At 43.3% G+C, this 18,419-nt stretch overlaps 1 protein-coding gene across 8 annotated transcripts in view; it reads right to left on the reverse strand.

Moving 5' to 3' along the window:
- Positions 1–18,419, reverse strand: part of LOC123767760 (terribly reduced optic lobes) — a 354,074-nt gene that overhangs the window by 110,084 nt on the left and 225,571 nt on the right. For 4 of the 8 annotated variants that reach the window (XM_069310630.1, XM_069310627.1, XM_069310626.1 and 1 more), the window contains 6 exons: positions 16,488–16,588; positions 14,342–14,479; positions 7,489–7,686; positions 5,313–5,476; positions 5,053–5,149; positions 3,267–3,572 (listed from right to left, as the gene is read on the reverse strand). In XM_069310630.1, the coding sequence (XP_069166731.1) occupies positions 3,267–3,572; positions 5,053–5,149; positions 5,313–5,476; positions 7,489–7,686; positions 14,342–14,479; positions 16,488–16,588 (1,004 nt within the window). The remainder of the gene's footprint in view (positions 1–3,266; positions 3,573–5,052; positions 5,150–5,312; positions 5,477–7,488; positions 7,687–14,341; positions 14,480–16,487; positions 16,589–18,419) is intronic. The other 4 variants (XM_069310632.1, XM_069310631.1, XM_069310629.1 and 1 more) reach the window with 1 other exon arrangement.

Genomic DNA, 18,419 nt, shown 5'->3' on the forward strand with positions numbered 1-18,419 from the left:
GAATGTCCGACAGAGCCAATGGAAGGAGTCGGCGTTGACCATCTATTTCGTGGAAAGGGGAATGAACCGGGACAGGCTATCCACCAGGATGCTGGACACCCCCTTAATGTGAACTGCCAGGATAGCTAAGCACCGAGAACTCGGAGCACAAGTCAACCGAAGCGACCAGCCCCAAAGAGCCAAGGACCACATTGAACCCCCTCAGTTCAGGCAATGAATCACTAGGGAGTAGACCAAATGGAGCCGAATCGTCGGTCCGTGAGTGACCTGAACCCTCCAAAGTGAATAAATACCACACCGCCACGAACTCCCGCACCATGCTGTGAGCCCGACGGAAAGGCAGACCCTACCGTTCTTGGCCGGACTGGTGAGCATTGGTCACAAAACCCCAACCCAGAGATGACGCATCCATGAACGTATCGAGCAAGGGGTCGGGAAGGCACCACGGCACTGAACCCCGAAAAACCCAGAGGAAACCAGCGACGCAGCAGCCGACACAAGACCTCCGGGGTCCAAACCTAGCGATTGTGAGAGCAGCAGAAGGGACGTCCCCGAAGGAACCAGAACAGCCGCTGAAGCCAGATCCAACCCGACAGGTAGACCAGCATGGCGAAGTTCAGACTCCTGCACAGCTGCTTGAACAACCGACGAGTGATCACGGGCGCCCTCCAAAAACAGCCAAAAGCAGGACTGCAGCCAAACCAACGCCGCTGTAAGGAGAGGCAAGGAAGCAGTCCTAAAGTCCCACACATAACCCAGCGAAGTCTGAACCTGAGAGGGAACCAAATGGGACTTCCTCCAGTTCATCAAGAACCTGAACCCAGCGAGCAGGGAAAGAACCAAATCCCTGGCAAGCAGACATGCAGACCGGCTGGAAGCCCAGACCAGCCAGTCGTCAAGGTAAGCCAGAACCCAAACCCCTAACAGAAGCAAATGGGTCACCACGACCTGCGTAAAGCATGTGAATACGCGAGGTGCCAGATTCAAGCCGAATGGAAGCCAACGAAAGTAGCAAGTTCATCGCCCCATGACGAAACCGAGCCAGTCCCTGAACCTTAGATGAATCAGGATGTGCCAGTATGTGTCCTGGAAGTTCAGGGACCCAAAGAGAAGGAAAAGAAAGGGCTGACCCGGGAGGCGGCCGCCACAAACTGCTCAACGCGATGTCGAGACAACAGGCAGCAACCTGCGACCCAAAGCAACACAAGAACACCCAGGAGCAGACATGCTCACAAAATATCGGGTGGCCAGCAACCTGTGCGACCTCCAAATCCCCGCACCCGAAATGAGCCCAAGACATGTTACCAAACATGGCTGCCAATGTCCAAATGGCACAGGTGCAAGGATAGACCGCAGGCCATTAGACTTAAAAACCCTACAGATGGCCTGGGCGACCCGAGCCCTGAAACAGGGAACGAGGGAAAGGACCAGGACGGCTCAGGCGGCGCATGAGCATGCCGAAGGTGAAACAAGGCACGAGAAAGCATACAGAACGTGGCAGATGTGAAGTCCACCCAGAAAGCAAGCTGGAGCGGCTCTGCCAGTGCCGCACGATACGAGACGACAGTAAGAAGCATCAAAGAACGGTCCTGAAAAAACAAAAAATGACAACACAACTCGATGCGAAAGAGAAGACAACCTACGAAGAGAAAAAAGCAAAAAGAAACATCAGGAAACTGTATACTGTCGCCAAGACGAGCCAGTCCAGCAGACGAGCCACTCGAAGGGACCAACCCCAAAGAGGCAAAGATCAAAGAGAACCCCCGCAGTTCCGGCAAGTAACCACCAGAGAACGGTCCGAATGGAGCCGGACGGGAGAGCCCCAAGTGACCTGAACCCTCCAAAGTGCAAACCAGATAACCGTGAAATCCCGAACAATGCTGTGAGCCCAACAGAAGGACAGACTCCACCGTCCCCGGCCGGCCTGGTGAGCACTGGTCACAAAGCCCCAGCCGAGAGACGACCCAGCACTGCTCAAAAAAATGGAGCCAGATTCGATTGGCCACCACCAAACACAACCGCCTCTGAACTGGGGTTGGGCAGCTGGTGCGAGAGGTCTGGAACCCCCCCCCCTCCTTCCCCCACTCGGTGATTTGCACAGACAGCGGCACGGCGGCTGTGGTGATGTTATGCTTGTTTGCTTGTTTTCTGATTGGGGAGTTCTGTTTGCTCGTTTGGCTTTTGATTAGCAATTTTTCACAATCTGTAGTTTGTTTTGGGATTCCTACCTTTATGGGTGCCAGACCTGGTAGATGGCAGATATAGACTGTTTACAACTACACGGGGATGTCTATAGGCCATTGCTCCTCATGCCTCTCTGAGGGGGGCCAACTTCTGGCGCTAGTCCCCGGTAGGCCAAAACTCAATCGATTGACTGTTGCCACGGTCTAATAAATACACATCAGCCCAGAATAGCTCCGGGGAGCCGAAAGGGCTCTCCACAGAAAATATTAGGAAGTTTTCATTTGCAAACAGAGAGTGGTAGACGGTTGGAACAAGTTAAGTGTGAAAATGGTGGATAACCAAAACTGTCAGTAGTTTCAAAGTGTCATATGACACAGAGTACTGGGAAGACGGGACACCACGAACGTAGCTCTCATCCTGTAATTACACTTATGTAATTACACACACACTATATGCTCATTTCAATGGCTGTCTTTGTAAATATAAGCAAATAATTTGTAGCAACACTCTACCCAATATAAGAACAGGACCAAAATCAAGGTGCTGTAGAGGTGGGGTTAAAAATTTTCACCATTACCAACTTCTTATGTTTCTAATTTATCACTATATTCAACAAAGCCCCAAAAACATGACTGTTTTCTGGTGTCTAGGTAGGTGTAGCCCCAGACTCAAGGAATACAGTGAATAGAGTTTAAAGTATGCAGGTTTTGCAGTAAGAGACAAGAAATGTCTAAGATATCAGATAAAAGTATTTAGTGTTCCACTGTATGTTGTTTTATATGAAAATGGTAAGAAAATTGTTTATTCTACATAGAAGTAAACCATATGATTATTAGGGCAGATAAGAATTGTTCAAAGTAATATAACAAATATGTACAATTAAGCTACCACCAGCTAGCAGAATGTTGACAAAGAATAACACATTTTTATTTTCATATTAACACACACATAAGCAAATACTGTAATCAGTTCAGAATACATAAAACATGGATGACCCTGCCACACTTAACACACCAAAAAATAACACACCAAAAAATAAAAGGAAAACACGTTTGAAACCACACTACAAGGCAGGTACTAACTTGCCATAAGGTCATCAAACAGACAGTCCTGTTCATCCGAACCATCTGGACAATCTGTTTTCCCATCACACATTTGAGAGTCAGTAAGACATATAGTCTGGTGGTCTGGGCATTCAAATTTACAGGATAATTCCGCTCCCATGCTCAGGTAGAAGCCTTCATCGGGAGTTGAAGACGAATCACTATCATCCTCCCCAGAATATTCATAAACAAAATCTTGAGTGACCCCAATACCACCAAAATTTTGGTTAGGAATTTTGGTAGGATTCAGTGGAACTACTTCAGGCTTGTCCGCAGGCTTGGTTACTGGAGCAATAAAAATATTTCTAATGATTTCCCTCCTCAAAAAAAATATACAGTACGGAAAACATGCTGTTTGTTTACAAAAAATATATACATACAGTAGAGTATAAAATATGATGTAAACAAGTCCTTAACATATACAGAGAGTACAAACAAAGCTCTTAAGAACATGCTGAAACTGTTAGATAACCAGAACCTTTAGCTGACAGGAGTTCCTCGAGGTCTTCTTCCCCAACAAGAGGAAGTGTTCCTTTATGTGGCATGTAAGAAGTATTATAAGGTATGAAAATAGAATGAAAATAATACAGAACTCGTACATCCTTGTAAAAAATGGCAAAACTGAGTACACTGAAAGTTAAAAATTTTATGAATTAAGACTAATTGACCTCAACTGCCCATGGAATAAGAATATATATATATACCCCCCATTCCCAATGAAGTACAGTTTGATGGCCCAATATACTTTCTCCACCTCGATTCAGTCTTTCACTAAATAACTTTCCTTTTAAAAGAGGTATTAAGTTTGAAATAGGTGAGGGCAGGGGTTAGATTCTGAGCATAGGAGGTTAAATTAGAGAGATTAGTGAGTGAGAGAGGAGTAGTAGCAAAGGTAAATTATGTAATAAAAGAAGGCGTTAAAAAGGACACAGATAGTACAGTATACTACTCCTAGCCCTGAGATATGGAAGCAATCCTTGGGAACGGTAAGAGACAGACTAATCAACACTATAACCAGTGAAAATTAGATCTAAAAAGAAAAAGCAGCTTATGAAAGTATGTGGGATGTGCACAGCAAGGATAAAGCATATGAGAGATGGGATATGAATGAAAGAAGTAATTATTAAATAAAGGCACCAAGCTGGGGAGACTATGTAGCACGAGTGAAAGAAGTGAGGAAAAAATGAGGCAATGGAATGAAATGTGGAGTGATAGAGTACAAAAAGCCTAATGCACTTAAGTTTTATAGACCGTAAGACACAAAATGTACTGTGCAAGGGTGAACAAATATGTAACACTTCCTTACAAAGTAAGAAATGAGAATTGCCTCAGCAAGCATGTACAAGTGAGAATATTGAGGAAAAGAAACAGGAAAACTCAGAAAGACAGATAATGGAAGATAATTGCAAAACTGAAAAGCTAATGAGGTCAAGAAAGTAAAAAGGCCATCAAGTGACACTGCAGTGTGGGTCCCGCGCTGTCAAAGACACAATCCCTCCCTACTATCTCACCCCTATAACATTTAACTCCCCTAGTTATGGAAACATTTAAAACAACATTTGCCATTCAACTATATAAACAATATCTAAGGACGTGAAGAATATCTATTATTGGCATTATATACATAGAAATTTTATGTATTATATTAATGCCATATTTTGGAACTGTATAAGCTGCATCTTTGAATAAAAACTGAAGATATGACACATATATAAAACAATTGTTAGTCATTAGTAGATCATATTGAATGAAACATAGAACTAACCATTGACAATCACTTCAGCGGAGGACATTGTTGTGCCTGCACTGTTGGTGGCTGTACATGTGTACCTTCCTGCATCTGAAGTCTTAATTCCACGGAACTGCCGAACAGACCAATGTTGGTGATGGGTAATGATATATAAACATTTAGATGTATCAACATCTGTATAAACAGTTGGAATTTAAATGAGTATGAAACAAACCTATAATTGTTAAACAAATTACAATCAATTTAAGGCTCAGTTCCTTGTAACATAATCTTACCATTATTTCACCTCCATTGATAACAACTGAAGGAGGCATAAAGCCTGTTGCTTTGGACCAGTTTATCGTGATTGGAGGCTGACCAGTGGCCGAGCAGTGAATGCGAACATTTTGTCCAGGCTTTACAACTTGTAGAGCTGGCTGTAAGGTGATCCTCGGAGGTGCTGTGGGATAATTTAGGGAGTTCAAAATACTGTACATATAATTATTTTGTAATGAACAGAGACAAAGTTTGGATTTTGTTATAAAAATAACATTGCAAACACTGTTAAGATATATCTAGCAAAGAGGAAATACCAATTACTTTATTAGTGATAATGAATAAGCACAAGTGAAAAATATACAGCTCCAGTATATATATAACATATTGTAATATACAAAATACAACATTTTTCATACCTCGAGCTACAGGTAATCCATTGTTTAATTCAATAAAAGAAACATATATTATTATAGAAAACCTAAAATTCAGATGAATAATTAAGCAATGATTAACAAAGTTCAATTAAATTAGTTAAAAATTAAGAAACATAACCTTAATATGCAAATGACTTCACACCATAGTGAGAAACTAAGAACATTTAGCACTTTTAATAGGTGCTAAAACAGGTTCACCACATCTTATAACACTCAAGAGATCAGAGAGTAGTATAGCAAAGTTAACTGTCACCAGAGAACTATATAATAGTAAGAGGATCTTGTGCCACTCTGGTCAATTTAAAAACTGCATTTAAATTAATGGAGAAATTTGTGCTTTATTGGTGTCTGAACATAGAAGTTCTTATTATATATCATGCCATGGGGTCCCAAGAAAGTCAGTGGTAATGTTCAACCTAAGAAGATAGTTGTGAGGATGACAATAGAGGAAAACAAGAGATCAATCATAGTGAGGCAATGAGATGTCTCACTACAGACAAGTGTAAATCGTAAGGAAAACCAAGTGTCTATAGACAGATTCTTAGTAAGACAAGCAAGCAGTGACCCACAACCAGGTTCTAATGGTATGCCTGCAAAACATAAGAGAGAAAGTACCCCATAAATGTCATCACTACTGTTATAATGGAAGGGGACTTCCCTTCCAAACACTAAAACCTCTTCTTCTCCCTCCTTCTCACTGTCTTCCATATACCAACAAGAGTTCTCAATAAAGGTAAGGTACTTAAGAGAATTAGTCTCTATAAAATGTATTTTTTAGTTAATATATTTGGGGGTGTGGAACGGATTAATTTTAACTTGCATTATTTCTTATGGGAAAATTCGGTTTGGTTTTCGTACAGTCTCTGGGAACAGATTAAATACGAAAACTGAGCTACCACTGTATTTTAATGGTTGATGGCGTTAACATCATGTTGCACCATACGTCTACTGTATTGTTTTAATGACTCCGAGAATGTCATCAAGATGCCAAAGTGTTAAATCATCATATGACAATGACCACATTCCCTTAGTAACATTTGTGACAATAACCGTATTCATACCATGAAATGGTAGCAGGATTTTTTCATTGGTCAAGGTAAACTCTATTACATCCACATACAGTAGACCTATTATATCTAAATTTGCATCATATATGTAAAACATAGATTATTATTGTTTAAGTCTTCATATGATGATAACCTCATTACCAAGTGAATCAACAATGGACGATGTCCGCAGCCTAAGAGTTAATACTCTTATTTCGCTTGTTATGTTTATATTCTTCATATAAATAAAACCTGAAAATGTCTAATGTAAAATTATTCATGCCAGAGATGAGACAAAGGAATTTTGATGTGAAGGTTAAAATTGACAGTGAATAAGCATGCAAATACATTTTTTTGTGAAAATCCCAGGAACTATAATTTTACTCATGGATATTAATTTGAGAATAATCAGAACAAACATATTTTAGGCTAGAAAAGATATTACAATTTAGTTGTTTTACATAAGGTATTGTTTGAACCCAAATTAGGGAAGTGTACCTCTTGGAGCGCAAGGGTCTCCTGAAGGACGCAGCACATGGGAAAGACAATACACACGTCAGCAACACCAAATAAGAAGTATTACAACTGCCACTCAATTTTTTAAATTGGCAATTATCAATAAAAACATATTCAGTAACAATGTAACATAAAAATAACATGGCAAGATGCACAAAATTTAATAGAGTACCTGAACAACAACAATGTTTACTCACCGAAAACTTCAATGGCAGAGTAGATAGTAAAGAGAATATTGCCAGAAATGTGGTCAACACCCACACATGCATATTCTCCTGATGCTGATTCGTCAACATTAGTTAAATACAAAACATCATTATCAACGCGTGCACCCTCTGGTAATGGTCGTCCATCAGTACGTTTGAAATCGAAAATGATGTTGCTTTCAGGTTGACCTGTTAAGAAAAGTATTAACTCAATGTGAGAACTAAAATAGAATTTTGAAACAATGGGGTTTCAATAGGAGTCAACAGCCATCAGCTGCTTTTAGTAATTTAAATGTAATGAATTTTAATTACTTTGAAATGTAATGAAAGACTGAATCTAGCAAGTGCACAAACTTCTGCAAGAGGGGGGGATTCAAGAGTTTTAACCCTTAAATAGTGTAATATTGTACACAGTATACAATGTACTGTATGTGATTTGAGTAAATGTCGCTGAACGGCACACATTGTATATATATGATTGAGGGCGTCATGTCAATAAAAAGTATACAATTGAGAGCGTCAAACGGCGCTGCACGGCACCACATGAAGACAATGAGAAACAAAGCCTCTCATGTTTAACTGGTTTTCCCTCATCTTCTGTTCCTGCCCCTACTGTGCATAGATGTGCTTCAGCTCCTGGGCCATGGATTCCTCGCCGTGGTGCCACTGTTGTGTCTCAGAAGACAGCAGGTGCATTAGTGTGGATTGATGGTGCAGATTTTGTTCCACAAATTCCCGCCATTGACAATAAAGATGTTGGTATTACAGACCTTTTTCCCTGATACTGGTGAGGCTGTGTGAAATGGACTTCTTTACTGCATATTTTGATGAGCCGCTCACAGAAAAATTTTCAAGAAACAAACAAATATGCGGCTGAACTCATTGCAAGTGAAGAGTTATTAGATTATTCACAATTATGGCATTGGAAGGAGACAAATGTAGGTGAAATGTACATATTTTTGGTACTGTGTATGTTGTTGAAACATTGTGTCAAACATGTCCTCACAGATTATTGGAGTAAAGACCAGTGTGTTCCAATACCTTTGCTCGGCAAATATATGTCTCGAGACAGGTATGTGATAATCCTCAGGTGTCTTAATTTTGCAATTAATGAAGATGAGCACAGGATGATAGACTTTGGAAGGTGAGGCACGTTCAAAATGAACTTACTGGAAAGTTCAGAGATTTCTACCTACCAGCTCAGATGCTGGCAATTGATTAATCCCTTGTACTTTTCAAAGGATGTGTTACCTTTAAACAGTATATTCCCTCCAAACACCACAGATCTAAATTGAAATTCTTTGTACTCTGTGACTGTGAAACAAGAATTGTGTTACACATGACAATGTATTCTGGTACCAATGTAGACATTCCTGGTAATGACCAGCATGGCTTCTCAGGTAGTGTGATGAAGACACTGATGGCACCATGGCTGTACAAGGGCCACATATTATACACAGATAGCTATTATACAACTCCCCTTGCTAACTAGGTTCTTGCTTGATAATAGAACTGGAATGTGTGGCACAGTTAAGGCAAAACGAAGGGAAATGCCAGTGTTTGACAATGATATTGAAGTGGGCGATTGCCAAGTAAGAAAACCTGGTCAAATACTTTCAATGTGGTGGAAAGACAGGCATGAAGTCAACATGTTGACCACCATTTACACTGGTACAATGGTGAACAGTGGCAAGGTGAACAAAACCGCTAAACAACCAATATATAAACCAGATTGTCTTATGGACTATAACATAAACATGAATTTGGTTGATAAATGTGACATGATGGTGGGTGCTGTCAAGTCTGTTCGGAAAACAGTGAAGTGACCAAGAAAATGTTATTTCACCTTGTTGATGATTATTAGGAAATGCAGCCCTAAGCGCATGCAGCCCCAGTACACTGATGTTACACCTGGCCACCACACCACTATACAGCAAAAAAATGCCACTAAGGCAAAACACTGCCAAGAAATTGAGGCCAGGGTTAACAACCGCCCCAGATCGTATTAGCCAACGAACTGGGGTTGAGTAGCCGGCGCGGTGGGTTCGGGGCTCCATGCTGAACAGTTACAATATGTATCTGGTGACAACAGCTGGTAAACGGAATTACTGTGGGTTTAGTTTTGCTGTTCTGACAACTCCTAAACAGGTTTGGCAAACCAATTCTTAGCATACAAAGACCCATTCAGAACCCAGTATTGCACCATGCTCCTACATTCAGGTTGGCTTTCAGGGAGGGCTCTCAAGTACACATAATAGATAATTTACAACCAACTAGAAAGTGTGCAATAGGCCAGCATGAGTGCATTGTGTGTAAGACCAAACAAGAGAGACCACAGAAAAGTATGTATATATTGAGTGAGTGTATGTATATCTTCAAAATAAACCAGAATGCATTTTAAATTTCCTGTAAAAGAACACATTTGTGTGTGCATAATTGTGACACTAATATGTGAGAGTGTATTGAATGTATGACAGTTGTATTATAATAAAACATCAAGTGATAATGTATTGAACAATATCAATGAAAATACCAGCGTTGAATGTAATGAAATGCCACTTTCTGGGTGAGACCCGGAGGCTCCCTGGAGCTATCCGGTCTGATATGAATGTATTAGATTATGTAGAGTAGACGTCATCAGTCTACTCTTCAGTCTAGACAGACGTCAACTAGAGTAGACATCGGTCAAAGCAAACAAGAGTTCTTAGGCCTACTGGGGACCACGAGCCAAAACCTGGCCCGCTCAGAGAGGGATGAAGAGCAATGGCCTATAGAAACCCCCGTGTGGTTGGAAGCATTCTATGTCTGCCATCATCCGGGTCAGGCACCTAGAGAGATAAGCGTCCCAAAACAAACCCCTATTCTGGTGAAAATTGCTACCAAAAGCCGAACAAGTAAATAGAACTCCCCAAAAAGAAACGGGCAAACGAGCATGATGTCACACATCGCCGCGCCGCTGTCTGCGCAGCTCTTCCCCCTCCCCGGAAGGGGAAAGCGGGAGCCCCAGACCCCAGCGTCAACTATCCACCCATCAGTTCTGAGGCTGGACATCAATACATGCAAAAAAATGCAGACCGGAGGGAGGGAAGGATGCTGGGAAAGAACTAAATCCCTGGCAAGCAGACACATGAACTGACTGGGAGTCCATATCAGTCAGTAGTCGAGGTATGCCAGAACCCGAACACCTAAAAGATGCCAACGGGCCACCACAACCCGGGTGTGAAAAGTGTGAAAACGCGAGGTGCCAGATTCAAACCGAATGGAAGGTAACAAACCAGTGTTGAATGTAATGACATGCCATTTCTGGGTGAGACCCGGAGGCTCCACGGAGCTATCCAGGCTGATATTGCTAATGGCTCGGGGATCATGAGCCAGAACCTGGCCCCCTCAAAGGCGCGAGGAGCAATGGCCTATAGATACACCCATGTGGTTGGAAGCATTCTATGTCTGCCATCGACCGGGTCAGGCACCCAGAAAGACAAGCGCCCCAAAACAAACCCCTATTCTCGTGAAAATTGTTACAAAAAGCCAAACTAGTGGACAGAACTCCCCCAAACAGAAACGAGCAAACGAGCATGACGTCACACGTCATGTTCCACGCCCCTGTCTGTGCAGCTTCCCCCTCCCTGGAAGGGGGAAGGGGGAGCCCCAGACCCCTGCGCTGGCAATCCATAGGCGTTTTGGGGCGCCTATCTTTCTGGGTGCCTGACCCGGTCGACGGAAGACATAGAATGCTTCCGACCACCTGGGGGTTTCTATAGGCCATTACTCCTCGCGCCTCTCTAAGGGGGCCAGGTTCTGGCTCGTGGTCTCCAGTAGGCCCACAAAACTCCATACACATGACTGATGCCAAAGTCTGACATTAGCAACATCAGTCTGGATAGCTCCAAGGAGCCGAAGGGACTTCCCCCAGAAAAAGCGGTAACCCTTACGCCCCACCAGGAAAACCGAGCTAGTCCCTGAATCCTGGATGAATCAGGACATGCCAGTACGTGTCCTTGAGATCCAGGAACACCATCCAAGCGTGCAGCTCTAACAGAAGACGAACCTGGGACAGAGTAGTCATCCAAAATGAGGGGCAATAAACCCGCAGGTTCAGATGGGACAAGTCCAGAATGAACCTGAGGTCCACGCAGTTCCGTTTTGGAACCGGAAACAGGCAGGAAACCCACCTGAGGGATGAGGTTGTTTCGACCACACCCAAGCGAACCCACTCTGAGATGACGTGACAGAGCACAGGAGAAGAGGCCATCCCTCCAAATCCGATCCCCCCGAAGGAGGAGGGGCCACTCAACGCTACTGCAGGCTGCACGAAACAACCCAAAAGGCCCACAAATCATAGGTTCAGGCGTGAGCAAACAGGGGCAAGCCTCTTTCCCATATCCCGAGTCAATGGGACGAACCACGAAAGGTCCGACACCCCTTATGTGAACCAATGCGGCGCACAGATTGATCATCTGGCCGGCTAGTAACAGACGGTTTCGACGACTGTGCCGGTACCAAATCTGGAACCACTGGCCTACCACGATGGGAGGAACCCCTGAACCCTGGCATGACCCCTCCAGGAAGGCCACCCATGAGGCCTCCAGAGAATCAAAAGTCCGACATAGGACGATAACTAGACGAAGCTGCCTGCAGATACTGCACAACCGCAGACTGCAAACAGCAACGGACAAAAGGACGAAGACAACCTAAGAGCCAATGCCCAAGAGGAATGCAAGGGAGAAGCGAGCACCGCTTGTCGACACATGAGACAGGAAGCAAAAAACAGCGAAACAGCATCCCTCAGGATCGGCGTAACAGCTTCAACAATGTAGACGACCCATGCACCGCCGAGGGCAACGCACCAGACCCAGAGGCAACCCCAAGCGTCTCCACATCCTCCTCAAGCCAATCCGAGGACAGCTCGAGCAGGGAAAAGAAGCGCAAGGCCGAAAAGTCAACAGGCCACGTGCGTGCAAGTCCTCCGCAACGAATGCTGCCGAAAGGGAAGGAACCTGCACATGAAGCTGTGCCACACCAACATCCTGTGGAAGGGCAGGGGCAAACAAGCATGCAATGAGATGCTCAAAATCGCCCCCCAGGAAAACCTGCAGCACTGTATGAGCTTTCCACCACTCAAGCGTGTGGGACCGACAGAACGCTTCCCATGCCTCCAACAAAAGAGGGCTGTCTGCCAACCAGGAAGACTCTGGAACTGCATAATCAGGATCATGGAACAGAACCCAGGGAGGGATAGATGCCAAATCCAATTTGTATGAGGAGGGAAAATAAGAGAACCCCACTCCTTGTAACACCAAGCCCCGCTTCGATGGTAAAAAAACCCAAGCGGGGTCCAACAGGGCCCAAGTCAACCTCTTTCCCACCCCAGGAACCTCACCCCAAGCCCCCTGCCTCTAAAGAAAAGGCAGGATCCGCAAAAAAAAAGCAGGAACGAAGGTAGCCCACTGGTCAGAACCAGAAGCTCCAGCTAGAGGACCAGGCTCAAATGCCTCTGCCACCACCCTAGAAGGGGACTCCCCCGAAACTGCCTGAGGCACAACCGGTGATTGTCACCCTGAGACAAGGGGACAGAGCAACCTTTTGACTCGCACAAAGAGAGAGGGGACCCAAGGGTCACATCCATTGGACCTCAGAGTCCCAGCAGGGTTTCCCAGGGCCCTTAGTGGTGGTATTCTGCTAAGGGAAACCCAGGCAAGGTACTTTTTAGCAATGTTTTCACCAGAATAGGGTTTTTCGTGGGGAACACTTACCTTTTTGGGTGCCTGACCTTTTTTTTTATTTGCAGGGATATTCCTGCATGGGCCCTAAGCCTCTGGCTGGCCCACTAAGTGTTGCTTGTTTCTGTTTTACTTGGGTGGAGTATGAGTATTTATGACTCGTATGGTCGCTTCAGTAAGATTTTGCCATCTAACCCTGTTGATGGCAGACATAGAATGCTTCCAACCACACGGGGGTTTCTATAGGCCACTGCCCCTCATGCATCTCTGAGGAAGTCAGGTTTTGGCTTGTGGTCCCCGGTAGGCCTATAACTCCATACACATTGACTGATGCCAGAAATCTAATATATCCATATCAGCCTCGATAGCTCCAGGGAGCCAACGAAGCTCCCCTTCCCCCCTCCCCCAGAAAGTTGAGTAATTTTTTACATCAGCAGGAAGGGGTTCAATACTGTATACTGGTTCCCTTTAATGGAATAATGTGTTTGCACAGAATTAGTTGGACTTTGGAATATCAAAGACACACTTATTTCTGCTGAGATGTTCATGGATTCTATTACTGTACATCCATCTAGAAAGAGTTTCAAGTTAAAATTAGTGCTAAAGAATATGACTATGTAAGTGAAAATAGTACAAACGAATGTGTAGTGTTTATGTTTAGGGATGTGAACAGAGGGGCAGTACACATTGTCAGAAGAGAATTTCTTATAGCTCTGACAGCTGATTTTTACAAAGGAAAATAACTTACATATCCTACAGGTACAAAGAGAAAGAGTTCAGTAGCAGCCTATCATGACTTGGAAAGCTCCAAAGAAATAACAGAACTAATAGAAAACTACACAAGAAAAATGAAGCCTCTTATATCTTATTAGCATGCAGTAAGGTCTTGCATCCCTACTTTCACATTCACCACCTTGCACCTCCTTTACTTTTAATATACAACCAGTTATCAGCATTCTACAATTGTTTAAACACATTTAAACTTTCAGTACAATATTTCATTAAATGTAATATATAGATCAAATTATAACATATCTAAAATTTTATTCAGATTTGACATTGAAATTCATATTTTATGAAATATCAACACCACAAGTTATAAAACAATACATTTCCTATCATACCTGAGCATGTAAATTCATATGATCCTCCAAAAGGAACGAAGACAGTAGCAGAAGGCTCCGGTAGTGTGATAGGTGGTAAATTATTGCCAGGAAGATTGTGCTGTTCAACTATCAGCTGGAATCTCTCATGACTAACACCTGCAAGTTTCAGTTATATAACAATAGGATTATATTTTGATTCATAAAATACTTTCAAAAAACTAAAAATTAATTTTATGGTCTTATGATCCAAAATACTGAATTAAGGGCTAAATTCAAATTAATTAACACTTTCGCGTTCCAACGACTGAACCTCTTGTCACTCAATGTTCTCCCGATTCCTCACCGACGACGCGGCGCTGAGTCACTCATTAAAATATTTGTTAAAAATTTAAGTGTTGGTTTTAAAATGAGCGCCTTTAGATTGCGCACAATTTAGCACCCATATGTCACTTGAGCAGGACACACATTTTTCCCTTGAATGCACCTCAAGAGGTACATTGAAAAAAATATTTCTAAAAATCCAATTCTCATCCGATCGACTTGGGGATAATTTCAGCATTTTTGCCATTAAATTTTCGTTTTCTCTAATAGTCACATAGCCTATTTGGGAGAACAGAGTTCGCTTGTATCTTCGTGGTAAAACTATTGTAAAATGTTGACCCGACGAGTGTAATCGACGAAGTTTCTTTATTTGGTGCCAGTCAAACGCATCCTTGTGTGACATTTTACACATATGTTCTAGAACATTCTATTGCGAACATATTGGTACAAAATTTAAGTACGTACATCGAAAATTAAGGTCAGGACAGTGAAAAGAATACACACTTTTCAAAAGGTGTTTCGCCCATCTGCCGTTGGGTGTGCCTTAAGAGGTAACACTTCAGCCACTTCCCACACTCTTGTGGGTGGGCCGATCATGATTCTACATTTATATGCATATGTCCGTGAAGGGAATTTTATTGCGGTCATAGTGATACCAAAATTAACGACGTAGCACAATTCTGGGATTGATAAACATGAAAAGATCATAAACATTTCAGTGCTGTTTGACGCTCACGGCTAATGATTGCCATAGTTTTTTATTTGGTGCGGGTCTCATGTCGGGTTTGGTGACATTTTACATATATATTCCTCTAGAGCATTCTTTTGCAAACAAATTGATACCAAATTTAAATACATACATGGAATATTAAGGTGAGCAGACCGAAAAGATTATAAACATTTTAGTGTCGCCACGCGGTCTACCAAAACGAACGGCGCACTTCCGAATCACTCCAAGTATAACTCCAGAGGCCACGAAAGTGTTAATTTGTGAGATAAGAAAATTCCCCTTAATATAATTGTCTAAAGACACAAAGTTCCCTAAAACAAAACTAAACATAGGATCAAAGGAAATGTACAAATACTTACATCACTTGAAAAGCAAAATCTCTGTTTAAATACTACATAAATATTATCACTGCTTATAAATTACTGTACTATAATTCCTTCACTTGAGCATAAATGCTATCTCAGCTACAAGAACATTAATTTAACTATATATTAGCACTATTTTCAACCCTTCATACTACCACCACATTATCCATACTGAAATACAGTATTGTCTAATACATTGATACCATTTCCACTATTTGAGCTTTCTCTCTATTACTGAAACAATCCCTCTCTACTTCTTCAGCAATGCTCCCTTTCATCCTTGTCATATAAAATGCAATCCACAATATTGTGGGTTCATTCTGACCTGATGCTAGTGACAGCATCCTATTTTTCAGACCCAAGTTTCAATACCAGATGATCCAAATGAATGAAATGTTATTAACCACACTGTGATGGACAACATGAATGAAATGGCAGGTTGCCCGCAGATACAATCGTGGTGCCTTGGGAAAGGTTTGAATGCTCAGATCGAGTATCAGTTAGCTACTTTCTGAGAGACTTCTTTATTATGAGTAACCGGGCCAGGTTGCTGGGTGATTTTTCCAGCTGAAGTTTTAATCCCTGATAATTCAAGTGAAAGAAACTAGCCTCCAGAAGGATGCAACACAAACATCCTGCTTATCCTGCTTAAACTGTAAACAACATCGAGCAACATATATTATTACTATACTGTCTTTATTGTTCTGTCTCCAGTTCTCAAGAGTTCCCAATATAAAAACAGACATACCAGCAGAATTCCTTGCAGAACACTGGTAAGTTCCTTCATCAGCTTTTGTGGCACTTGCAATATCATATACAGCAACATTGAGATCTGTTGATCGGCTGGGTCTGTAAGACAATGCGGGATTGTTTTTATAATTCAACACGTAAAAAATCAGCGTTGAATTTAATGAAACGCTATTTTCTGGGTAAGCACCGGAGGCTACCTGGAGCTTATTGGGCTAATGTATGTTATAGTAGACCAGGACATCAGCTATGGATTTCAGACCTAGCAGGGGACCATGAGCCAGAACTTGGCCCCTTCAGAGAGGTTGCAGGGAGTAATCGCCCTGGAAAACCCCCCTGTGATTGGGGGTTTTCCTTATCTGCCATCAACCGGGGTTAGACACCCAGAAAGTTAGGCATAACAAAAAAAAAACCCACATTGTAAGAAACTAACAACAAAAACCAAACAAAAAGGTAGAATTCCCTACAATCCCTAGGAAACAAGCAAACAAGCAAACGTAACACACTACTGCCGCGCCGCTCGTTAGAAGCTAAGTGTTAACAAATGAGAAAAAAACGGCGACTGATGGGAGGGAGGGTTGCCAGGGAGCCTCCGGGGTTACCCAGAAAAAGGCGTTTCATTACATTCAACGCTGGTTTTCTGAGGGGAGCCCCTACAGCTCCCTGAAGCTACATACTCAAAGAGAAGGAAAAGAAAAGGCTGACGTAGGAGGCGGCCGCCACAAACTCCACTATGCGAAGTCGAGACAACAGGCTGCAACATGCAACCCAATGCAAAACAAGAACACCCAGGAGCAGACACGCTCACAAAAAAATGGGCGGCCAGGAAACTGTGTGATCTCCAAATCCCCGCGCTCGAAATGAGCCGAAGACATGTTACCAAACATGGCAGCGAAAGCTGCAAATGTCCGAATGGCATGGGTGCAAGGATAGACCCCAGACTGGCAGACTTAGTAACCCTGGGGGATGACCTGGGAGACCTGAGCCCTGGAACAGGCAACGAAGGAAAACCGGATCAACCCAAAGCACATCCCCAGCCACAGCACGCAGGTAGCGGCGAAGAGCCACAACCGGACAACACATGATGCACCCCCGCCCAAACCAACCACGCATCAATAACCCAAGGACCCCTCCTGAAAGCAGCCGTCTCAGCTTTTGCCAGAAAAGATGGAGAAGGCTGTAAACGTACAACCCTACCACCAGTACCAAAAGAGCAGAAACCTCTGCGCCGGAGGAGAGCTGGAAGCCTCCCGACCCGACCCCCAGAGGCCAATGCCAACAAAATTTGATCTTTGAAAAACAATCTTGAACCAAAGGGGCTACCACAAACCGAGGAGAGGAAAGATAAGAGAGCACCCTGACCAAGACCAGGATGGCTCAAGTGTGGCACATGAGCAGGCTGGAGGTGAAACAAAGCCCAAGAAAGCGTATCTAACAGGGCAGATGTGACGTCCACCCCCGAACGCAAGCTGGAGCGGCTCCACCAGCACCGCATGATATGAGGCGACAGTAAGAAGCATCAAATGACTGTCCTGAAAAACCAAGAAAGGACAAGACAACCCAATGCAAAAGCGAAGACAACCTACGAAGAAAATGGCAAAAAGAAGGGCCAGGAAACTTCATACGGTCGCCGAGACGAAGCTCGCAGGTGGAACACCATTAATGAAGCCACCCAATCACCATAGAGATGGTGATACACCCGCATCAAAAGACCAGACGTGAAGAGCCAAGAATGCCGAACCAGCCACGTATCGGACTGGTCTGATATGCCGAAAGAGGCGAAGCCACGGGAAATGTCATGGGTTCAGACACCGATCAAGCAGCATCTGAAAACAAAGCTGGGCCGGCCACCAAGGGGCCATATGGACTACTCTCCATGGGAAGGACTCCAACCGAGCCAGAACCTGAAGCAACAGCTGGACCGGGGAAGAGG

The sequence above is a fragment of the Procambarus clarkii genome, chromosome 67, assembly GCF_040958095.1.
Source record: "Procambarus clarkii isolate CNS0578487 chromosome 67, FALCON_Pclarkii_2.0, whole genome shotgun sequence".
Lineage (NCBI taxonomy): Eukaryota > Metazoa > Arthropoda > Malacostraca > Decapoda > Cambaridae > Procambarus > Procambarus clarkii.